General features: G+C 38.4%; 3 protein-coding genes across 3 annotated transcripts in view; all 3 read left to right on the top strand.

Annotated features, from left to right (window-relative positions):
- The window catches only part of cped1 (cadherin-like and PC-esterase domain containing 1), a 20,728-nt gene extending 10,698 nt beyond the window's left edge, over window positions 1–10,030 (top strand). The window contains exons 14-21 of the mRNA XM_054624984.1: window positions 1–91; window positions 3,534–3,645; window positions 4,371–4,507; window positions 5,497–5,717; window positions 5,793–5,894; window positions 6,864–6,951; window positions 7,050–7,196; window positions 7,516–10,030. The exon at window positions 1–91 is cut by the window's left edge and continues 78 nt beyond it. Coding sequence (XP_054480959.1) covers window positions 1–91; window positions 3,534–3,645; window positions 4,371–4,507; window positions 5,497–5,717; window positions 5,793–5,894; window positions 6,864–6,951; window positions 7,050–7,196; window positions 7,516–7,737 — 1,120 coding nt within the window. The 3' untranslated portion in view covers window positions 7,738–10,030. The remainder of the gene's footprint in view (window positions 92–3,533; window positions 3,646–4,370; window positions 4,508–5,496; window positions 5,718–5,792; window positions 5,895–6,863; window positions 6,952–7,049; window positions 7,197–7,515) is intronic.
- wnt16 (wingless-type MMTV integration site family, member 16) lies at window positions 8,255–17,615 on the top strand. The gene is made up of 5 exons (XM_054625035.1): window positions 8,255–8,264; window positions 10,490–10,658; window positions 14,870–15,105; window positions 16,506–16,795; window positions 16,916–17,615. The coding sequence occupies exons 1-5, from the start codon at window positions 8,255–8,257 to the stop codon at window positions 17,372–17,374; spliced, it is 1,164 nt and encodes a 387-aa protein (XP_054481010.1). The 3' UTR covers window positions 17,375–17,615.
- Window positions 17,616–19,754: 2,139 nt separating this feature from the next.
- Window positions 19,755–25,000, top strand: part of stab2 (stabilin 2) — a 35,009-nt gene continuing 29,763 nt past the window's right edge. The window contains exons 1-9 of the mRNA XM_054625033.1: window positions 19,755–19,838; window positions 20,636–20,760; window positions 21,053–21,168; window positions 22,538–22,613; window positions 22,862–22,871; window positions 23,052–23,118; window positions 23,212–23,307; window positions 23,962–24,084; window positions 24,443–24,639. Of these exons, the coding sequence (XP_054481008.1) occupies window positions 19,788–19,838; window positions 20,636–20,760; window positions 21,053–21,168; window positions 22,538–22,613; window positions 22,862–22,871; window positions 23,052–23,118; window positions 23,212–23,307; window positions 23,962–24,084; window positions 24,443–24,639 (861 nt within the window). The 5' untranslated portion in view covers window positions 19,755–19,787. The remainder of the gene's footprint in view (window positions 19,839–20,635; window positions 20,761–21,052; window positions 21,169–22,537; window positions 22,614–22,861; window positions 22,872–23,051; window positions 23,119–23,211; window positions 23,308–23,961; window positions 24,085–24,442; window positions 24,640–25,000) is intronic.

Here is a 25,000-nt window from a genome sequence, read left to right as displayed (position 1 = left end):
CGTCATGACGATCTACACCGTCCACGTGTACCGAGAGAGCCGGCCCAGCCTGCCCATGTTCGGGGATCACGTGACCTGCGGCTTCGTGCAGGTGGGTCAGCTGCTCTCCTATTGGCTGCTGGGCTGTGGGCGGGGCAGGATGTGATGTCAGGTGGTGTCTGATGAGGTCATAGAACCTGATTCTACATCAGCTGAGCTGTGATGTGACTGATTCATTATGATTCATTCTTCTTCTTCATTGGTGCTGCAGAGCTGCAGGTGAACCAGCAGGTGGCAGCGTAACACTCAAAGAGTCTCTGAACTTAAGGAGGACGTTTAATGTTTTAAAGCCTCTCTGACTCTTTGAGTGAATCTGATCACAATAGATTCAACTCTGACCAATCTCACCTTCAAAATAAAAGTCAGATCTTTTGATTCCTTATTTCTTCCCGTTTCAGTCTCTGCAGGATTAAACTTCTCTTTCTTTTCTTTTTTGTTTTTAGTCTGCAGAAGGTTTTATTATCCAACGTCTTAATCCAGATTATGATCCAGTCTTTAACATCAGATCTCCATTTACAGAACATTAAACTGATGATGTTCTTATATTTGACTATCAAAAGTTACAAAGGCCCTGGTCTCTGGGTCTAGTGTCCTGGGTCCTGGTCTCTGGGTCTAGTGTCCTGGGTCCTGGTCTCTAGGTCCTGGTCTCTAGGTCCTGGTCTCTGAGTCATTAGTTTTTGGTCTAGGTCTCTGGGTTTTTGTCTCTAGGTGTAGTGTCCTGGGTCCTGGTCTCTAGGTCCTGGTGTCTGGGTCTAGTGTTCTGGGTCTTGGTATCGGGGTGTAGTGTCCTGGGTCCTGGTCTCTAGGTCCTGGTGTCTTGGTCTTGGTCTCTTGGTCTTTGTCTCTATGTATAGTGTTCTGGGTCTTGGTCTCTGGGTCCTGGTCTCTAGGTCTTGGTCTCTTGGTCTTTGTCTCTAGGTGTAGTGTTCTGGGTCTTGGTCTCTGGGTCCTGGTCTTTGGGTCTTTGTCTCTAGGTGTAGTGTTCTGGGTCTTGGTCTCTAGGTCCTGGTCTCTAGGTCTTGGTCTCTTGGTCTTTGTCTCTAGGTCCTGGTCTCTGGGTCTTGGTCTCTTGGTCTTTGTCTCTAGGTGTAGTGTTCTCGGTCTTGGTCTCTAGGTCTTGGTCTCTGGGTCCTGGTCTCTAGGTCTTGGTCTCTAGGTCTTGGTCTCTGGGTCCTGGTCTCTAGGTCCTGGTCTCTAGGTCTTCGTCTCTAGGTCTTTGTCACTAGGTGTAGTGTTCTGGGTCTTGGTCTCTAGGTCTTGGTCTCTAGGTCTGGGTCTCTAGGTCTTGGTCTCTGGGTCTTGGTCTCTAGGTCTTGGTCTCTAGGTCTTGGTCTGTGGGTCCTGGTCTCTAGGTCTTGGTCTCTGGGTCTTGGTCTCTGGGTCTTGGTCTCTGGGTCTTGGTCTCTAGGTCTTGGCCTCTAGGTCTGGGTCTCTGGGTCTTGGTCTCTGGGTCTTGGTCTCTGGGTCTTGGTCTCTGGGTCTTGGTCTCTGGGTCTTGGTCTCTAGGTCTTGGTCTCTGGGTCTTGGTCTCTAGGTCTTGGTCTCTGGGTCTTGGTCTCTGGGTCTTGGTCTCTAGGTCTTGGTCTCTAGGTCTTGGTCTCTAGGTCTTGGTCTCTAGGTCTTGGTCTCTGGGTCTTGGTCTCTGGGTCTTGGTCTCTGGGTCTTGGTCTCTAGGTCTTGGTCTCTGGGTCTTGGTCTCTAGGTCCTGGTCTCTGGGTCTTGGTCTTGGTCTCTAGGTCTTGGTCTCTGGGTCTTGGTCTCTGGGTCTTGGTCTCTAGGTCTTGGTCTCTGGGTCTTGGTCTCTAGGTCTTGGTCTCTGGGTCTTGGTCTCTAGGTCTTGGTCTCTGGGTCTTGGTCTCTGGGTCCTGGTCTTTGGGTCTTTGTCTCTAGGTGTAGTGTTCTGGGTCTTGGTCTCTAGGTCCTGGTCTCTGGGTCTTGGTCTCTTGGTCTTTGTCTCTAGGTCCTGGTCTCTGGGTCTTGGTCTCTTGGTCTTTGTCTCTAGGTGTAGTGTTCTCGGTCTTGGTCTCTAGGTCTTGGTCTCTAGGTCTTGGTCTCTGGGTCCTGGTCTCTAGGTCTTGGTCTCTAGGTCTTGGTCTCTGGGTCCTGGTCTCTAGGTCCTGGTCTCTAGGTCTTGGTCTCTAGGTCTTGGTCTCTAGGTCTTTGTCACTAGGTGTAGTGTTCTGGGTCTTGGTCTCTAGGTCTTGGTCTCTGGGTCTTGGTCTCTAGGTCCTGGTCTCTAGGTCTTGGTCTCTGGGTCTTGGTCTCTGGGTCCTCGTCCCTGGTCGGTCCTGTTTGTGTGATGAAAGCGGGTGGTGGTGTGTTTGCTGTCCTCAGTGGGTGTCGGCGTTCTGTGTTGTGCTGCGGTGGCTCAGCGGCGCTGCTCTCAGACCAGCGTCCCGCGTGTTTGAGCCCTGACTCTGAGCTCAGGTACGAACAAGAAAATCCCTGTTAAGTTTTCTTTCCTCACTTTGTTGTGAACTGAGACGCCGGCATGCAGAATGTGACGGCCCCGCGACGAAACCTGCAGAAGAAGAAGAAGAAGAGGAGGAGGATGTGTGTGTATGTGTGTGTGTGTGTGTGTGTGTGTGTGTGTGTGTGTGTGTGTGTGTGTGTGTGTGTGTGTGTGTGTGTGTGTGTGTGTGTGTGTGTGTGTGTGTGTGTGTGTGGGACGGCGGCCGCTCTGAAGTCGGGGCCAGACGTGGCGGCTCCCACGGGGCACTAAGGTGAGGCGGATGGGTTTATTTGACCTTTGACCTCCGACCAGGAGAGGAGGACGCCCGCTGGAGATCTGTGACACAAGAGAAGAAGAAGAAGAAGAAAGAAGAAGAAGAAGAAGAAGAAGAAGAAGAACACTAATTAAAAAAGAAGAGAAGTTTTTAAACCAAAGAAATCGTCTTCATTTAGTAAACTCTGAGACTGTTCAAATGAAACATGTTATATATAGGTATACTATATATATATATACATATATATATATATATATATATATATATATATATATATATATATATATATATATATATATACATATATATGTATATATATATATACATATATATGTATACAGCCCTGTGACAGACTGGCGACCTGTCCAGGTGAACCCCGTCCCAGGTGAACCCAGTCCAGGTGAACCCTGTCCAGGTGAACCCTGTCTTACCCATTGACAGCTGAGATCGGCTCCAGCACCCCTGCAACCCTTAACTGGATAAGCAGGTTACGGAAGATGGATGGATGGATATATATATATATATATATATATATATATATATATATACACACATATGTATATATACACACACATATGTATATATACACACACATATGTATATATATATACATATGTATGTATATATATGTATATATATACATACATATGTATATATATATATATGTATACATATGTATATATATATTAATAAAACTAAATGTTATTAATGTAAATGTTCTGTTAACGAGTCTCACCTGCAGACCCTCCTGTCCTCTGTGTCTCTCAGGACTGTGGTCTGCTGGTTCAGCCTGGTCGGTCTTGTGGTCTCCAGCCTCTCATCAGGACTCAGAGTCCACTTCAGGGTTCACTTCAGACCTGCAGCTCAGGACATGAACCAGGTGTGATGTCACTTCCTGTCCCCTGTGAAGACACAATGACACTTTCACTTTCTTATTTGTTACATTTGGATGGATTAGTGTGATAATGTAGTTTAACTATACTGTCTCACCTGTCTGTCTCTCTGTCTCACCTGCCTGTCTCTTTGTCTCACCTGTCTGTCTCTCTGTCTCACCTGCCTGTCTCTTTGTCTCACATTACATTACATTACATTACAGTCATTTAGCAGACGCTTTTATCCAAAGCGACTTACAGGAAGTGTATTCAACATAGGTATTCAAGAGAACTACTAGTCACCAGAAGTCATAAGTGCATCTCCTTTCTTAAACAAGCATCTCAAAGTATAAGCCAGAGCAAAAGTATAGTGCAGAGGCAGATTACTACGAAAACAATAATTGCAACAGACTAATCCGAATATAGTAAGTGCTACAAACTACTACGAATAGGATAAGTGCAGTAAAACAAATACAAATTCAATAAGTGCAGCGAACTGATACGAATACAGTAAGTGCAGCAACTAATACGAGTGCCATAAGCGCTACGAGGAAGGCTCAGGGTAGTACTTCCTGAAGAGGTGAGTTTTCAGCCTGCGCCTGAAGATGGGCAGCGACTCTGCTGTCCTGACGTCAGTGGGGAGTTCATTCCACCACTGAGTTCACCTGTCTGTCTCTCTGTCTCACCTGTCTGTCTCTTTGTCTCACCTGTCTGTCTCACCTGTCTGTCTCAGGTCGGTGGGTGGTTCCGTGTCTCAGCTGTTCTGACAACAGGACGTGTGATTGGAGGGAGGTTGCCTGGCAACCAGACAGCTGTTATCACCCGTTGGTGGATCGCCCCCTTCTGCAAGACTGTCTGACGGACAGGAAGGTGACGTTAGCTCAGATGAAACATTTATTGATTGAAACACCTGGTCTAACACCTGGTCTAACACCTGGTCTAACACCTGGTCTAACACCTGGTCTAAAACCTGGTCTAACACCTGGTCTAAAACCTAGTCCAACACCTGGTCTAAACCTAGTCCAACACCTGGTCCAACACCTGGTCCAACACCTGGTCCAACACCTGGTCCAACACCTGGTCCAACACCTGGTCCAACACCTGGTCCAACACCTGGTCTAACACCTGGTCTAAAACCTGGTCTAACACCTGGTCTAAAACCTGGTCTAAACCTAGTCCAACACCTGGTCCAACACCTGGTCTAACACCTGGTCTAACACCTGGTCCAACACCTGGTCTAACACCTGGTCCAACACCTGGTCTAACACCTGGTCTAACACCTGGTCCAAAACCTGGTCCAACACCTGGTCCAACACCTGGTCCAACACCTGGTCTAAAACCTGGTCTAAACCTAGTCCAACACCTGGTCTAAAACCTGGTCTAAACCTAGTCCAACACCTGGTCCAACACCTGGTCCAACACCTGGTCCAACACCTGGTCTAAAACCTGGTCTAAAACCTGGTCTAACACCTGGTCTAACACCTGGTCTAACACCTGGTCTAAAACCTGGTCTAAACCTAGTCCAACACCTGGTCTAAACCTAGTCCAACACCTGGTCTAACACCTGGTCCAACACCTGGTCTAACACCTGGTCTAACACCTGGTCTAAACCTAGTCCAACACCTGGTCTAACACCTGGTCCAACACCTGGTCCAACACCTGGTCTAACACCTGGTCCAAAACCTGGTCCAACACCTGGTCCAACACCTGGTCTAAACCTAGTCCAACACCTGGTCTAACACCTGGTCTAAACCTAGTCCAACACCTGGTCCAACACCTGGTCCACACCTGGTCCAACACCTGGTCCAACACCTGGTCTAACCCTGGTCAGGAGTCTGATTCCTCCCGTCTCTCCTCAGGTGTTGTTTATCGGCGACTCCACCAATCGTGGGATGATGTACTTCCTGATGGAGCGGTTGAACTCCAGTCTGGAGGACTGGGGGAAAGCTCACGACACGCTGGTCTACGGGAACCTGAACGGGGGCCGGACTCTGGTCAGCTACTCGTATTATCCTCAGTTCTGGTTGGAGAAGAACCAGAGGCCCACCTTCAGACAGGCTCTGCTGCAGCTGATCGACAGGTGAGAGGGGACACAGCTGGAGAGCTAATCAGAGGACAGGTGACGTTCTCATGCTCATGAGTTTTCTCCCTGAAGGTCACGACCTCTGGTGAACTGTAACCGGACCGTCTTGGTGGTGGGAGGAGTCCAGTGGCTCAACACCAATCACCTGAGGACGGTCAGAGAGGTGCTGAACAGGTGAGCAGCTGACTCATACAATAAAACCGCAAGTCATAACTTACAATCAAGTCCGACTTTAAAATTCATTTTTATTTCACTGAACATACTTAGAATAGAATATTAGAATATTTAAGACATTTTGGGTGTTTTATTAAGATGAGATACAGCATAAAACACATAAATGCTGTATTTTTGCTAAATCCTTTGACAGACTGATTATTTGAACACAAGATTTTAACAGAAAGTTGTTATTATTTTTTAGTATGCTAATGTTAGCTAACCATCAGTAAACAGAGTCCAGCTGATGGATGTCTGTAGTTCTGCAGGTATTTAGTCATAAAGAACTGGACTCATTAACATGTTGACCTGATGATGGCGCTAGATGAAAAGTCAGAAGATCAATAAAGTTATTATTTTCAAATGGTAGTTAATGGGAAAGCTGTGAACACACTCCGTAGTCACGTCACATGGAACGAGGCTAGCATGTTTGGTTCAGTTGCTAACGGTGACGTGCTCACTAGCTTCATCTGCAGGTGTGTTTGCATTATCTTTCATACTTTATTGTTTAAGAAATAATTTCATAGATAAGTTCTCGCCATAGACGTCCACTGAGGGAATGTATTAGTGTGTGTTTACCTGTATGTTATAGAAGCTAGATCATCACTGAAAATGTACTAAAAGTCCTGGAACCCCCTGGACAGAGTGGGAACCCTGGGACCATGAATAAGGAACCACATTTGCTTTGGACCTTCTTTGCTATTTGATCATATTTAAAGAACAGTGTCATCAGCATACAGGTTCATATCCACCCAGAGGCTCAAAACCAGAGGATCTAGAACTGATCCCTGTGGAACTCCTGTTAGAACTTTTTTACAGGGGGTTTTGACTGAACTGATGCTTCCAAGCAGCTTCATCTCTTCAGTGGTGAAGCCCTGGAACTCCAGCGGTTCAGTTCTGTAGATTAAATATCCTCCTTCTCCTCCTCAGAGAGTCTCTTGGTGATGTCCTGGTGCTGGTGAAGTCCTTGGGGATGGGTTTCCATCTTCCTGTAGACGGGGTCCGGTCTCTCAGTCTGGTATGTTTCTGTTTCCTGTCCGGCACCTCGTTTAAGAGCTCTTCTGTACTCTGAAGGAATTAAAGATGCTCCCTCTTCACATGGATCTGTTCTTTCAGAAAGAGATTCAGGATCTCTACAGAGAGAACCAGAACATCATCACCACAGCAAAGCATCATGGGTACGAGGTGATCGACACATTCAGCATCACGATGGGTCGATACAAAGAGTTCCTGCAGGGACGATGTGCCTGCCACTTCCATGAGGTAACGCAGTTTATGAATCAGATCTTAATAACTTTATTGATCCATCACTTAATAAACATGATATGAGGAACCAGACCTGACAGGGAATTCCTCAAAGTACAACTCTGGGTCCTCTTCTCTTCAATCTCAACGTGGCTGAATAAACTTTAATAACTAAAATGAAAGATGGTATTTTTATTGATAAATAATTGGTTTTAGTAGTTTCATATACCGACTCGTTAGGTATTCAGGTATTTCATGAATACTGTTTTGTGAGTTGTCAACACGTATCTATGAACCTCATTAACATCATCTGCTGACTCTTCTTCTGCTGTAACAGGTGGGGAAGTTTTGGTCCTCCAGGCTTTCAGAGGACACAACGTCCACAACCAACACGACCAGATCCACCAGAACTGGACCTAAACTCAGTAGCCAATCAGTACTGCAAGACACAGACCAGGAGGCGTGGCCTAAAGCTTCGTCCTATCACGTGAGAGGACCAGTGAACCAGGTGTACTCTGAGATCCTGCTGAGCCGCCTGTGTCCCAAAACCAGAAACTGAACAATTGAGAGAGAGTGTGTGTGTGTGTGTGTGTGTGTGTGTGTGTGTGTGTGTGTGTGTGTGTTTGTGTTTGTGTGAAGGTCAGCAGGGTTACGGTGCTGAAAGATGAAAAGAAAGAAAAAGACTGAAAGCTGAAACATTTTCCACTTTTCCTCTCCAGGTGGACTTGAAGGTGTGATTGTACTTTGATTGTACTTTGATTGTACTTTGTACTTTGATTGTAATTTGATTGTAATTTGATTGTACTTTGTACTTTGACAAGTACTTTACTTATTTTGTTTTGATTCTCAACAAGTTCTAAAAGTGACAAAAAAACCATCCAGACTTTAAGGTCAAAGGTGAAAACAAACAGTATCTTTACACATTGTTCTATGCAAAACCATAAGAGACACAAAATCACCAGAAACCATAGATTATAATCTGAATTGACTTCCTTCTTGTGCACTACGCTGAACTTTAGCTTGTTTGTAGAGGTTGGTCTTGTTTTTTGGTAATAATTAGTGATAACTAGTTCTTAATGCACACAAGTTAGCTTCAAATGCATCAGCTGGTTTCTGATCTTCACTAACTAGTATTAGAGTAGAGTATAACTAGTTTTGTCTAGTCCAAAGCTCACTTGCCAGTTTCAGTGCACACTAGCTACTTTCTTACACACATTAACAAGTTTTTGATGCATACTAACTAGTTTCATATGCATATAAACAAGTTTATGCATATGTAATAGTTTGTATACATTCTCACACATTTATGATGCATAAGAACTAGTTTGTTATGTAGACTAGTTACTTGTGCAAAGTAGCTAGTTATTATGCATACTAACTAGTTTGCAATGCATACTAACTAGTTTCGGGTTCATACTTACTCATTTTTGATGCAAACTAGTTTCGTATGCATACCAACACGTTTTTGTGCATAAAACAAGTTCTTATGCATACAAGCTACTGTAATACGCATAGTGACTATTTTTTGATGCATACTTACTAGTTCTTACGCATACTAACTTGCCTCTGGTGCATACTTTAGAGATTCCGATGTTTGCTAGCTAGATTAAATAATGTACCAACTATTATGTTTTGCATATAAGCTAGTATCTGATATATACTTACTAGTTACCATGTGGAGCAACTAGTTTGGGAGGCATACTTTCTAGTTTCTGGGGCAGACTCACTAGTTTCTTATGCATACTAACTAGTTTTGTATGCATACAAACTAGTTTGTGATGCATGCTAATTAGTTTGTAATGCACAGCTACGTTTAGTGAACGATAACTAGTCCCTGATGCATACTTACTATGTTTAGTGAACGATAACTAGTCTCTGATGCATACTTACTAGGTTCTGTGTACAATAACTAGTCTCTTGTGCATACTTACTATGTTTTGTCTACAGTAACTAGTCTCTTGTGCATACTTACTAGGTTTTGTCTACAGTAACTAGTCTCTTGTGCATACTTACTAGGTTTTGTCTACAGTAACTAGTCTCTTGTGCATACTTACTAGGTTTTGTCTACAGTAACTAGTCTCTGATGCATACTTACTATGTTTTGTCTACAGTAACTAGTCTCTTGTGCATACTTACTAGGTTTTGTCTACAGTAACTAGTCTCTTGTGCATACTTACTAGGTTTTGTCTACAGTAACTAGTCTCTTGTGCATACTTACTAGGCTTTGTCTACAGTAACTAGTCTCTTGTGCATACTTACTAGGCTTTTCCTGTATGTTTCTGTAGAGGAACATCCTCGGTCATATTATAGAGGCTAATATCTGATTTAATTTAATGACTAACGTCCGACTCTCTAACCCAGGTCATCCTCTTTGCCTCTTCCATATATATATTTATATGTATAAACCTCAGTATTGACTTTATTTTGTATATCAAATAATATTCAGAACCAAAGATTTGATGATAACTGTTGATCATGTAAAAGAAAGTCTTATTGATTCTCTGCTAATGTGTCTATATTTTTCTACAGATGTATATTGTACCTTTATCTCTAAACATGTTTACAAGCTGGAAAATAGAATATATGAACATTTATATGAATGTTGTGATTCTCCTCTGCTCTTTAAAATATATTTAAATGAATATGTTTACCAGAAAGCTAAAACACACAAACACAATTAATCAATAACAAACACAACTGTGACAAATGGAAATCTTTATTTAGTTTTTCTTTCTTCAATGTATTCCATGAATGTTCAAGAATCTCATATCAGATGTTTTTTCTACCTAAACTTTCACCTTTGTTTTTTAAACTGTGTAGATATTTGTTTTATACATTTTAATATATCCTTTGTCATAAAAGTAATAAGTATCATAAAACTAAGAGTTGTTAACCTGCGGTCTCCCTCTGTATTTTATCATCACTTTACATGTAACTTCATTTTGGTCATAATGTGAAAATGAGACAAACTAACTTTTGCTTCATAACGTTATGATTATAATATCTGGTGTTTGGGGTCTCCTGTTTGTCTCCTGGTTGTCTCCTGGTTGTCTCCTGTTTGTCTCCTGGTTGTCTCCTGGTTGTCTCCTGTTTGTCTCCTGGTTGTCTCCTGGTTGTCTCCTGGTTGTCTCCTGGTCCTTCTGTCCGTCCAATTGTCTCCTGGTTGTCTCCTGGTTGTCTCCTCAGGACCCTCCTGGACTCCCTGGTTGTCTCCTGGTTGTCTCCTGTTTGTCTCCTGGGTCTCCTGTTTGTCTCCTGGTTGTCACTGTTTGTCCCGGTCTCCTGTTTGTCAGTTGCCCGGTGCTGACCAGATGAGGTCTCCTGTTTGTCTCCTGGAGACACGGAGCTGTCCGGCTGTGAGTCCTGGACACATGTGTCACCGGGTCCCGGATGTGCTGAGGAGCCACGGAGCTGCTGCACCCTGAGCCTGAGCCTGCTGCTGCTGTGCGCCGGCCCACTGCGATGCTCAGACTCCTGGATGTGAGTAGAACCAGAGAACCGGACCATGGGAGGGTTCTACAGGAGTAGAACCAGAGAACCGGACCATGGGAGGGTTCTACAGGAGTAGAACCTAACCCCTAACCCGATATATACTTATATCTATATATATAATGTAGATTTATATCATTTATAACCGGACTATGGAAGGAGTAATATCTATATATATAATGTAGAGTAATATCTATATATATAATATAGAGTAATATCTATATATATATATAATATAGAGTAATATCTATATATATAATATAGAGTAATATCTATATATATAATATAGATTAATATCTATATATATAATGTAGAGTAATATCTATATATATAATATAGAGTAATATCTATATATATAATGTAGAGTAATATCTATATATATAATGTAGAGTAATATCTATATATATAATGTAATAGAGTAATATCTATATATATAATATAGAGTAATATCTATATATATAATGTAGAGTAATATATATATGTAATGTAGAGTAATATCTATATATATAATGTAGAGTAATATCTATATATAGAGTAATATCTATATATGTAATGTAGAGTAATATCTATATATATAATGTAGATTAATATCTATATATATAATGTAGAGTAATATCTATATATATAATATAGAGTAATATCTATATATATAATGTAGAGTAATATCTATATATATAATGTAGAGTAATATCTATATATGTAATAGATTAATATCTATATATATAATGTAGAGTAATATCTATATATATAATGTAGAGTAATATCTATATATATAATATAGAGTAATATCTATATATGTAATGTAGATTAATATCTATATATATAATGTAGAGTAATATCTATATATATAATGTAGAGTAATATCTATATATATAATATAGAGTAATATCTATATATATAATATAGAGTAATATATATATAATGTAGAGTAATATCTATATATATAATGTAGAGTAATATCTATATATATAATGTAGATTAATATATATATAATGTATAATATCTATATATATATAATATAGAGTAATATCTATATATATAATGTAGAGTAATATCTATATATATAATATAGAGTAATATCTATATATATAATGTAGAGTAATATCTATATATGTAATGTAGAGTAATATCTATATATATAATGTAGAGTAATATCTATATATATAATGTAGAGTAATATCTATATATATATATGTAATGTAGAGTAATATCTATATATATAATATAGAGTAATATCTATATATATAATGTAGAGTAATATCTATATATGTAATGTAGAGTAATATCTATATATATAATGTAGAGTAATATCTATATATATAATATAGAGTAATATCTATATATATAATGTAGAGTAATATCTATATATATAATGTAGAGTAATATCTATATATATAATATAGAGTAATATCTATATATATAATGTAGAGTAATATCTATATATGTAATATAGAGTAATATCTATATATGTAATGTAGTAATATCTATATATATATATGTAGAGTATATGTAGAGTAATATCTATATATATAATGTAGAGTAATATCTATATATATAATATAGAGTAATATCTATATATATAATATAGATTAATATCTATATATATAATGTAGAGTAATATCTATATATATAATGTAGAGTAATATCTATATATATAATGTAGAGTAATATCTATATATATAATGTAGAGTAATATCTATATATATAATGTAGAGTAATATCTATATATATAATGTAGAGTAATATCTATATATATAATAATGTAGAGTAATATCTATATATATATGTAGATTAATATCTATATATATAATGTAGAGTAATATCTATATATATAATGTAGAGTAATATCTATATATATAATGTAGATTAATATCTATATATAATATAGAGTAATATCTATATATATAATGTAGAGTAATATCTATATATATAATGTAGATTAATATCTATATATGTAATGTAGAGTAATATCTATATATATAATGTAGAGTAATATCTATATATATAATGTAGAGTAATATCTATATATATAATATAGAGTAATATCTATATATATAATGTAGAGTAATATCTATATATATAATGTAGAGTAATATCTATATATATAATGTAGAGTAATATCTAATATCTATATATATAATGTAGATTAATATCTATATATGTAGAGTAATATCTATATATATAATGTAGATTAATATCTATATATGTAATATAGAGTAATATCTATATATATAATGTAGATTAATATCTATATATATAATGTAGAGTAATATCTATATATATAATAATAGATTAATATCTATATATATAATGTAGAGTAATATCTATATATATAATATAGATTAATATCTATATATATAATATAGAGAGTAATATCTATATATATAATATAGAGTAATATCTATATATGTAATGTAGAGTAATATCTATATATATAATATAGATTAATATCTATCTATATAATATCTATATATGTAATATAGAGTAATATCTATATATAGATTAATATCTATATATATAATGTAGAGTAATATCTATATATATAATATAGATTAATATCTATATATATAATATAGATTAATATCTATATATATAATATAGAGTAATATCTATATATATAATATAGATAATATATGTATAATATAGATTAATATCTATATATATAATGTAGATTAATATCTATATATATAATATAGATTAATATCTATATATATAATGTAGATTAATATCTATATATGTATAATATAGAGTAATATCTATATATGTAATATCTATAATGTAGATTAATATCTAATAGATTAATATCTATATATATAATATAGATTAATAATATCTATATATATAATGTATAGAGTAATATCTATATATATAATGTAGATTAATATCTATATATATAATATAGAGTAATATCTATATATATAATGTAGAGTAATATCTATATATGTAATATAGATTAATATCTATATATATATAATGTAGATTAATATCTATATATGTAATGTAGAGTAATATCTATATATGTATAATATAGATTAATATCTATATATAATATAGATTAATATCTATATATATAATGTAGATTAATATCTATATATATAATATAGATTAATATCTATATATGTATAATATTGATTAATATCTATATATATAATATAGAGTAATATCTATATATATAATGTAGATTAATATCTATATATGTATAATATTGATTAATATCTATATATATAATATAGATTTAGATATATATAATGTAGATTTATATATATATATAATATAGATTAATATCTATATATATAATATAGATTTATATATATATATATAATATAGATTTTTATATATATATATATATATTTATATATATATATATATAATATAGATTTATATAATTTATAACCAGACTATTTAAGGGTTCTACTCCTGTAGAACATGAACTACGTTATAATATAGATTAATATCTATATATATAATATAGATTATTATCATTTATAAACCGGCAAAATAATTAAAGTTTCTCCGTTTCAGAGCTCAAACACTGATTTAAATCTGTAAAACATTTTGTATTAAACTGCACAAATGAAAATACAAGTTAAATAACTTGATCTTTTTATTCTTGATTGTGAAATGAATTCAGTCTCAGTTTGAGCTCCATCAGCTGGAGGTCAGAAGCTTGTAAAATGTAGATTATCTCTTTTATTATGAACACGTGCTCTGATCGTTTCTCCTCTTTAATTCAGAGCACGTGTTCCACCTCGTTCATCAAACTGTTTTCATATGAAAGCATCTAAATCTATAGATGTCATATTTAATGGAACAGATCACAAGCTCAGAAATAAAACTTTTTATTAATCATAAACCACTTTAATAACTGTAATAAATGTTCTGGTGCTATTTGATCAACCCTTTATTATTCTACAATGTGTCAATCAAAAACAGCAAGTTCTTCTATTATCCTACATTTTAGGCCTGTTGATTATGTTTATATTGTTGTATATTATGAGAATATAATTATCATGATATATATATTATATATAACATCATTTAAATAAGTATGTTTCCACTAAATTATCCAACTCATCTATGCTCTTAATATTTACATTTATTACTAAATATATGAAAATCATATTGTCCTGATAATATAATATTATATAATTACATCACGTGGTTAAAGGAATGTGCTGGATCAGTACCATGTCGTCCTATAGGTGGTTGGGTCTGAGCCCGGCGGGCGTCCCGGACCAGGACCAGGACCAGGACTGCACCGAGGTCCATCTCAGCCTCAAACAGAAGGACTTGTGCCGGAAGAAGCCGTTCCTGCTGCCCAGCGTCCGGGTCGGAGCTCGGCTCGCCATCGAGGAGTGTCAGAGTCAGTTCAGACACGAGAGGTGGAACTGCTCCACCACGGAGGACGCCTCGGTGTTCGGACACGAGTCAACCAGCGGTGAGGACCATTACCCATGATGCAATGGTTCATGTGAAGCTGGAGGATGAACTTCAGCTCGACTAAAGTCCTCCTTTACTTACTTTACTTTTATTTACTGCAGTAAAATACTCTTTTAAGATTCTCTTTAAAACTCCAGTGAGATATAATAATAATAATGATAAAAATAATAATAATAATAATAATAATAATAATAACTTTGATGTTAAAAGATGCACAGATGATTTCTCAGAGGCACATTTTCATGTTTTAGATCAGAACATGAAAATGTGACGGATGTCAAAACTGAGCTGAAAAGTTCTTCAAACATATTTTGATTTTATTATGTTTAACATTGTTTATGTCTAAAAAGTAGTTTCGGTTATATGAAAATCAGAGCAGCTTTAAACCAACATAATTAAGTTAAAAAAGATAATTCTATAATTCAGTGTCTTCAAGATATGTATTTGACTTTGAATTATAGTTTTTGATTCAGTTTCATAAGTAAAATCAGAAGCAGAGAAGTTTATGAATATATCTGGTTTCATGTTGTTCTTTAGTGTTTTAATACTTTTATTTAGACTCCTCACCAAATTATTTATTTCTTCTTCCTTAACCCGACCACATTATTCAAAACTGACCTGAAACCATGGACCCATGGGACCTGACTCAGAACGTGATTTGGAACTTGTTGGTCTTGACTCTTGGCTTTTTGTTCTTGACTTAAGTCTTGGAACTTGTTGGTTTTGACTCGTAACTTGACTTGGAACTTGTTGGTCTTCACTGGGGACTTGTTGGGTGTGACTTAAGACTTGGAACTTGTTGGCCCTGACTCTTGGCTTGTTGGTCTTTACTTAAGACTTGACTGGGAACTTGTTGGTCACTAGTCGGGACTTGACATGAAACTTGTTAGTTTTGACTCTTAACTTTACTCGGAACTTGTTGGCCCTGACTCTTGGCTTGTTGGTCTTTACTTAAGACTTGACTTGAATCTTGTTGGGTTTGACTTAGTATTTTATCTGGAACTAGTTTGCCTGGACTTGGGAATCGATTTCAGTGTTGTTAGACTTGACTTGGGACTTGATTTTAAACTTGGTTTGGACTTGGAACTTGTTTGTCTTGACGGGGAAGGTTCTGGTCCTGACTCTGGACATGAATTGGCGGCGTATGAATGGGTATTAATGTTAGTTAGTCCTGATGATGCATGGAAGGCCCTCTCTGATGTCACACTGACCCCCTCTGATGTCACACTGACCCCCTCTGATGTCACACTGACCCCCTCTGATGTCACACTGACCCTCTCTGATGTCACACTGACCCCCTCTGATGTCACACTGACCCCCTCTGATGTCACACTGACCCTCTCTGATGTCACACTGACCCCCTCAGATGTCACACTGACCCCCTCTCCCGTCTTGTAGGAACTAAAGAAACGGCATTCATCCACGCGATGATGGCGGCGGGGCTGGTCCACGCCGTCACGCGCTCCTGCAGTCAGGGCAACATGACGGAGTGCGGTTGCGACACTCGGCTGCAGGGCGGCGGCTCGCCGGCAGAGGGCTGGCACTGGGGCGGTTGCTCGGACCACATCCAGTACGGGATCTGGTTCAGCCGCAAGTTCATTGACAACACTGTCAAAAACATGTCGACGACCAGCGGGGGATACACACTGAGCACCATGAACCAGCACAACAGTGAGACGGGTCGACAGGTGAGAGCCAAACGAGACACGTTATTTCAGGTGTAGGTTGTAAGTTCAGGTGACTTGAAAGATAATCGGTCCAAACCTCATGACCTCACTCTGTGTCTTCTCTTCATCGCCGTCCTTCAGGTGATTGTCAGGACGATGTCGACACACTGTCGTTGTCACGGCATCTCCGGATCCTGTGCTGTGAAGACGTGTTGGAAGACGGTGGCGCCGTTTGAGCACGTCGGCGTGTACCTGAAGGAGCGGTACGAGCGCAGCGTTCAGGTGTCGGACCGGTCGAGGAGGAAGATCAGGAGGAAGGATCAGCGGCACCTCCCCGTTGACACGCACCAGCTCATCTTCTTCAACAAGTCTCCAAACTACTGCCTGGAGGACCGGCGGCGGGGCGTCGCCGGCACCAGAGGACGCCGCTGCAACCGGACGTCCACCGGCTCCGACAGCTGCGTCCTGCTGTGCTGCGGCAGAGGATACAACACTCACCTGGTGAGACACGTCCAACGCTGTGAGTGCAAGTTTGTCTGGTGCTGCTACGTCCGCTGCCGACGCTGCGAGAGCATGAATGACATGCACACCTGTAAATAAAGACCGGAACACACCTGGACATAAAGACAGGAACACACCTGGACATAAAGACCGGAACACACCTGGACATACAGACAGGAACACACCTGGACATACAGACAGGAACACACCTGGACATACAGACAGGAACACACCTGGACATACAGACAGGAACACACCTGGACATAAAGACCGGAACACACCTGGACATACAGACAGGAACACACCTGGACATACAGACAGGAACACACCTGGACATACAGACAGGAACACACCTGGACATACAGACATACAGAGGAACACACCTGGACATACAGACAGGAACACACCTGGACATACAGACAGGAACACACCTGGACATACAGACAGGAACACACCTGGACATACAGACAGGACATACAGACAGGAACACACCTGGACATACAGACAGGAACACACCTGGACATAAAGACCGGAACACACCTGGACATAAAGACAGGAACACACCTGGACATACAGACAGGAACACACCTGGACATACAGACAGGAACACACCTGGACATACAGACAGGAACACACCTGGACATACAGACAGGAACACACCTGGACATACAGACAGGAACACACCTGGACATAAAGACAGGAACACACCTGGACATACAGACAGGAACACACCTGGACATACAGACAGGAACGTCTGTCCGTCCAGCTGATCACAGATCAGTCTCACTCAGTCGTTTTATTTTCTTATGTATATATTCTATATTCTACATTATTTCTTTCTCAGTGTGGAACATGAAACCAGGAGAACATCACGTTTCAGACTCGTGTTTAGAAGACAGACCTCCACATTTAAAGAATGATTTAATAAAAGGTTTGATTTTATGTTGAAATGGATCAAATATTGTTGTTTAATGTGAACTTATTATTGATTATTATAAGAGCTCAACTCCTAAATGTTTATCATATGAACTAACAAAACGATGGAACAATTACAAAATGTTTTTTATTGATAGTGAAGAGTTAATGTTAATAATAATAATAATAATAATAATAATAATTAATAATCTGACTGAATATTTTATATTATATATATTGACTAAATTATACTTCAAAAGAGTGAAAACAGTTTTTTTCTTGAATTAAGAAACAAACAAACTGAATCAATATTAAAGTAAGTTATAATCAAAGAAACATTGATTAGTTCTTTATTATATGAATATATATATGAATATATATATGAATATATATATGAATATATATATTCCTATACAGTATATAGTGGTGTTTGTTATTAGAAGCTGCAGCGCCCCTTCGGAACAAAGTGGACTTTTCTTATGAAGCTGATCTTATTAAACATTTAAACTTTGCACATAAAACATTAATCATAAAAGCTGAGCTGTATTTTATAGTTTATGAATCAGGTTTGATTCAACTCATTGAACTGATCCTGAATCAGATCTGGAGACATTTATTGAATCTTTATTTTGAGACATTGAATTGTTTAGTGATAATGATAATTATCTTTATTTATACTTTTAATTGATAAAGTATCAACAGATGATTCATTAATATGAAGCCACAATAAAGCTTTATTAATAATAATATAATATAATGTATATATATATATATAATATGTGTATATATATATTACATGTATTATATATATTATATGTATTATATGTATATAAATATATAATATGTGTATATATATATTATATGTATTATGTATATATATATATATATATATATATATATATATATATATATATATATATATATATATATATAATGTAAACGATGATAAACGTTAACATGACTTGAAAACAAACACTGTCCTGTTAGTACAACGACTCAGCAGAAACAACTGTGTGTGTGTGTGTGTGTGTGTGTGTGTGTGTGTGTGTGTGTGTGTGTGTGTGTGTGTGTGTGTGTGTGTGTGTGTGTGTGTGTGTGTGTGTGTGTGTGTGTGTGTGTGTGTAGTGAATAGCAGGAAATCCTGGACAGTAAATAAAATTCTGTCACTCTGTTTCTCTTTCCTGATACTTTCTGCTCCGTCATCACACACACACACACACACACACACACACACACACACACACACACACACACACACACACACACACACACACACACACACACACACACACACACACTCTGGAGGATCAGCTTTTTAACTTCTAACTTTGATGTTTTTCATGATTCAGATTTGAGTTTGTTTTTTATTTTCTCATCTTTCAGAATAAAAGTTTTACATTTATTATAAAACCATTTAGCGTTAAAATGAGGTGAGGAGGAGGAGGAGGAGGAGGAGGAGGAGGAGGAGGAGGAGGGAGGAGGAGGGGGGAGGAGGAGGAGGAGGAGGGGGAGGAGGCTTAAAGGAGGACTTCCACAGACGACTGATCACAGATCAGAAGTCATGGCGTGGAGGTTGAAGCTGCTGTTGGTCTCTTTGATGATGATGACGATGATGAAGATGAAGACGACCGCAGCTGTTTCTTCAAAGGTAAATTATCTTCTTTATTCTTTATTCTTTATTCTTTATTCTTTAGTTTTTGGAAAAGTTGAACAAACTTCTGAAGTCAAATTAGATTTTTAGTTTCTGAGCTCCAGGAAGTTCTTCTTCTTCTGCCTATTTATTATACCATAAATGATCCTTCAACTGAGCTGCTATTTAGTTCTCTTCCAGTTCTCTTCCAGTTCTCTTCCAGTTCTCCTCCAGTTCTCCTCCAGGACCACTGTGAGTGTTTCTGTGTGTTTCCTGGGTGGAGCAGATGGAGCAGATAACCACCGTTATCACAGTGACTTCCTGTTTATGATCCGTCACATGGCGGATGTTTAATGTTTCTGATGTTTAATGTTTTAATGTTTCTGATGTTTCTGATGTTTCTAATGTTTCTGAAGTTTCTGGTGTTTAATGTTTCTAATGTTTAATGTTTCTGGTGTTTCTGGTTATTTAGTTCATCATTTGAAAAGTTAAAATAAAAACGTATCTCTTGATTTCATTCATTATTGTTGTGGTTTGTAGTTTTTCCAGTAAAGAAAACAGGAAAATGTTTTCTAATGAAAGTAAACCAGCTGATTGTTTTTTTACCTGATGATGATGATGATGAAGATGAAGATGAAGATGTTGATGTTGATGTTGATGATGATGATGAAGATGAAGATGTTGAAGATGAAGATGTTGATGATGAATATGATCAATATGATGAAGATGAAGATGTTGATGATGATGAAGATGATGAAGATGATGAAGATGATGGTGATGATGAAGATGTTGATGATGATGTTTGCTTTGAACAGAACTTCTGCTCCAACTCGACGGTGCTGAGGACTCGGACGGCGTGTCACTCGTGCAGCATCAGCGTGTTGATGCCGTGTTTGTCTGGATTCCAGCAGACGCCCAGATCCACCGCGCAGGACTGCAAGTAGGTTCACTCAGCGAGTACACAAGTACACATTCAGGATGAAGCATGCTACACTGATACAGGCAGTATAACGTGTACAAACACACTCAGAATATATATGTATATATATATATATATATTAATAACATTCAGATCCAGATGTTTAGTTTCTCTTCCTCCTCTTAAAGGTCTTCAGAAACCCATCCAGACTTTGAGCTCATTGAATCACATAAACAATAATCAATAAATAATCAATAAATAAACAATAAATAATAAACACCAACACAGAGACTGTGGTTCTGTCTGGGTTCAGGTACTACATCCGGACGCCCAGTCTGAATTTGCCCATCAGCGGCTGCTCCTTCGAGTGCTACAAGGAGGTGGAGGTCTCCGGCTGCTGTCCAGGGTTCTGGGGTCCAGACTGTATGGGTGAGTTCACAGCAGGGTTCATCCTCTGAGGAGCAGGACTGGGATCAGGTCACCTGATACACTTAATGAGGTGTGAGATCAGGAAAGAGTCAGAAAATACTTCATACTGAAATAGGAATAACTCTGAAGTCAAAACTCGAGACAGGAAGTGTTGACTTTTAAATGTTGAACCAAAACCGCCATCTTTAACGAAGAGATGATCAATAACTTTATGGATCCACCAACGGTCTCCTCTGATGGAGGAACCGGGGTCCACTGTTTTAAGTTCTCCTTATCTTAATAATAATAATACAAACTAAAAGAATGAAATTAAAATATGATAATATAATAATAATAAAAATAATAATGATAGTGATAATACTAATAAAATATAATATTAATATATATTAAGGCGAGGCCAGCAGGTGACTCCTGTCACATGATCCGGGTTCAGTCCTGCAGGATGCACTCGGCCCTCCAGGAACCAGGACTTCCTTCCTCCCGACAGTCAGCAGGACAGAAATGTGCTGACGCTCTCACACGGACTCTAACCAAACATGTCAACAGGCGTCCCGGGATTCAAACCAGCAACCCTTGATCGTGAGCTACAGGGAGACAAATGTTGATATTCTGATTAATATATTTAATATATTTTAGAATATTTTGTCCACTCTCTTCACATTTAAAACAAAAGCAATGTAAGCTTATTGTTAACTTTGTGTCTATATGTAAAAAAAAAAAACTGAGTCATTTGGATTAAATTTGAATTTAACATTTAGGTTTAATATTTATATTTAATATTTAGATTTAAATTTACTATATAGATAAAATAGTTTGATTTATCATTTACATTTAATATTTAGATTTTACTTTTAGTGTTAGATTTGACATTTCATAGTTTATTAAACATTGTAAACATGTATTATTTAGATTCAACGTTTGGATGTAGATTTAAAGTGATTACATTCGTGTAATTCAGATTTATGGATAGATTTAATATTTGACCACATTTAGATTTAACATATGAGCTGTTGTTTAACATGTAAAGTGAGCTAAAATATTATTCAGCTAGAACATCGGGACCGTCCTTTGTTCTTTGGTTCTAATGAGCTTTAACGGCTCGGTTCTCCTGAGGTCTCTAAGCAGAACCAGAACCAATGTCTCCTCATGGTTCCCGTTTGAAACAAGGAAACCGATGAGCTGTCAGAAGTGATGACGTTTGGAGATAAGAGAGGAGCAGAAGATAAAGACTGAGGAGCAGGAAGATCTGTTTCCTGTCAGAGAACATGAAAACACCGCTGTGACAACGCTCTGCTGACGTTCTGCTGACGCTCTGCTGACGTTCTGCTGACGTTCTGCTGACGCTTTCCTGTCAACCTTTGTGTTCCAGAGTGTCCTGACCGGGCCGACCGACCCTGCAGCAACCGGGGGGTCTGTTCTGAGGGAGGGGAACGGGACCTGCAGCTGTCAGGTGACACACACTCTATTATTTACTATTTATTATATTATTTATTTATTTAATCAGACAAGAATGTTATTATTTACTATTTATTATTATTTATTTAGTTATTAGTAACACAAGCATATTATTTACTATTATTATTGTTTAGTAACAGCCATAGTTCTGGTTACGGTATTATTATTATTATTATTATTATTATTATTATTATTATTGATCACACATTCACTGCTGGACTGTGGTTCTGTGTTTCAGGGTTCTTAAGGTGCTTTTCATTTCATTGAGGAGGTTTTCTTATTATTATTTAATACGTTCTATGGTCACTGAAGGTACTCTGTGTGTGTGTCTGTGTCTGTGTGTGTGTGTGTGTGTGTGTGTGTGTGTGTGTGTGTGTGTGTGTGTGTGTGTGTGTGTGTGTGTGTGTGTGTGTGTGTGGTGAACTCAGGTGGGCTTTGCAGGAACCGCCTGTGAGGACTGTGCACCTGGTCGATATGGTCCCACCTGCAGCTCAGGTAACTTACAGTGTGTTCATGTGTTCTTCTTCTGTGGTTTCTGTCTCTACAGTGTGTTCATGTGTTCTTCTTCTGTGGTTTCTGTCTCTACAGTGTGTTCATGTGTCCACGGTCTGTGTGACTCTGGTTTAAAAGGCGATGGGAGATGCACCTGTTTCTCCGGATACAAAGGTCCAAACTGTGATCGAGGTCAGTCTGTGATTCACTGAACTTTAGAAAGTTACTGTGTCCTGTTACTGTGTCTGTTATTCCTTCTGTCATCACCTGTTTCCTGTACTGTTGTTCCTTCTGTCATCACCTGTTTCCTGTACTGTTGTTCCTTCTGTCATCACCTGTTTCCTGTACTGTTGTTCCTTCTGTCATCACCTGTTTCCTGTACTGTTATTCCTTCGGTCATCACCTGTTTCCTGTACTGTTGTTCCTTCTGTCATCACCTGTTTCCTGTACTGTTATTCCTTCGGTCATCACCTGTTTCCTGTACTGTTGTTCCTTCTGTCATCACCTGTTTCCTGTACTGTTGTTCCTTCTGTCATCACCTGTTTCCTGTACTGTTGTTCCTTCTGTCATCACCTGTTTCCTGTACTGTTGTTCCTTCTGTCATCACCTGTTTCCTGTACTGTTGTTCCTTCTGTCATCACCTGTTTCCTGTACTGTTATTCCTTCGGTCATCACCTGTTTCCTGTACTGTTGTTCCTTCTGTCATCACCTGTTTCCTGTACTGTTATTCCTTCTGTCATCACCTGTTTCCTGTACTGTTATTCCTTCTGTCATCACCTGTTTCCTGTACTGTTATTCCTTCTGTTATCACCTGTTTCCTGTGCTGACACCTGTGTTGTGTTTCAGAGCTCCCTGAGTGTGTGTCTCTCGGCTGTCAGCAGAACTCTCGTTGTATGGAAGAAGCTCTAACAGGACAGCTGGTGTGTCAGTGTCGACCTGGTTATCAAAAATCAGGAGCTCAGTGTTTATGTGAGTTCATAAACAAACTACAACATTTATTATTGTTCTCGCCTCATAAATAATCGTTTACATATTAAGGAGAATCCTTCTCCAGTGCGTTTATGCTGCAGATGTATGAAACTGTATCTGGATCACCTCCCAGGTCACATGATCACCTCCACTCTGTTCTCTGGTCACCAGCAGTGTTAGCTTAGAGTCTGTAAGGCACATTATTACATTCATGTTTTATGAAGTCAACTTTGTTCTCTTTTTGGAACTTAATCATTATTTTAGCCTGAGGTTTCGGTTCTCATCATCTAAGAGTTGATTTGTCCTCTAAGACGTCTTGTAGAGGACATTAAGGAGGTAGTGATGTCTGTTTCCTCAGCCATAAACCCTTGTCTCCAGCGGGTCTGTCACGCCGAGGCCTCCTGTGTCCATACGGGTCCAAACCAGCACCTGTGTGCCTGTAATGAGGGCTACAGCGGGGACGGGCGAGTCTGCATGGCCATCGATCCGTGTCAGACCAAACAGGGAGGCTGCTCCGCCAAGTCGGCACGCTGCGTCTACGACAGACCGGGGAAGGTAAGGACGTTCCAGGCTGGGGTCAGGATCAGGGTCAGGATTAGGGTCAGGATCAGAGTCAGGGTCAGGAACACAATCTGGATCAGTATACAGATCCTGCTTGGTATCTGAGCAGTATCGTTTTAATATGTAGTTGATGGTTTTATTGTCCCCTGTTGGTTCCTGTTGGTTGGTGTTGGTTGGTGTTAGTTGGTATTTGTTCTTGTTGGTTGTTGTTGGTTGTTCCTTTTTGTTCTTGTTGGTTGTTGTTTGTTCCTGTTGGTTTTTGTTGGTTTTTGTTGGTTTTTGTTGGTTGTTGTTGGTTGTTGTTGGTTCCTGTTGGTTTTTGTTGGTTGTTGTTGGTTGCTGTTGGTTTTTGTTG

Source organism: Anoplopoma fimbria, chromosome 23 (assembly GCF_027596085.1).
Source record: "Anoplopoma fimbria isolate UVic2021 breed Golden Eagle Sablefish chromosome 23, Afim_UVic_2022, whole genome shotgun sequence".
In the NCBI taxonomy this organism is placed as follows: domain Eukaryota; kingdom Metazoa; phylum Chordata; class Actinopteri; order Perciformes; family Anoplopomatidae; genus Anoplopoma; species Anoplopoma fimbria.
The sequence above is the reverse complement of the archived record's forward strand: the minus strand, read 5'-3'. Positions and strand labels throughout refer to the sequence as shown.

Coding starts and splice junctions, on each gene's coding strand:
- wnt16 (XM_054625035.1), top strand. Junction 10,659..14,869: donor CGATGCTCAGACTCCTGGAT/GTGAGTAGAACC, acceptor GTCGTCCTATAG/GTGGTTGGGTCTGAGCCCGG. Junction 16,796..16,915: donor ACAGTGAGACGGGTCGACAG/GTGAGAGCCAAA, acceptor GCCGTCCTTCAG/GTGATTGTCAGGACGATGTC.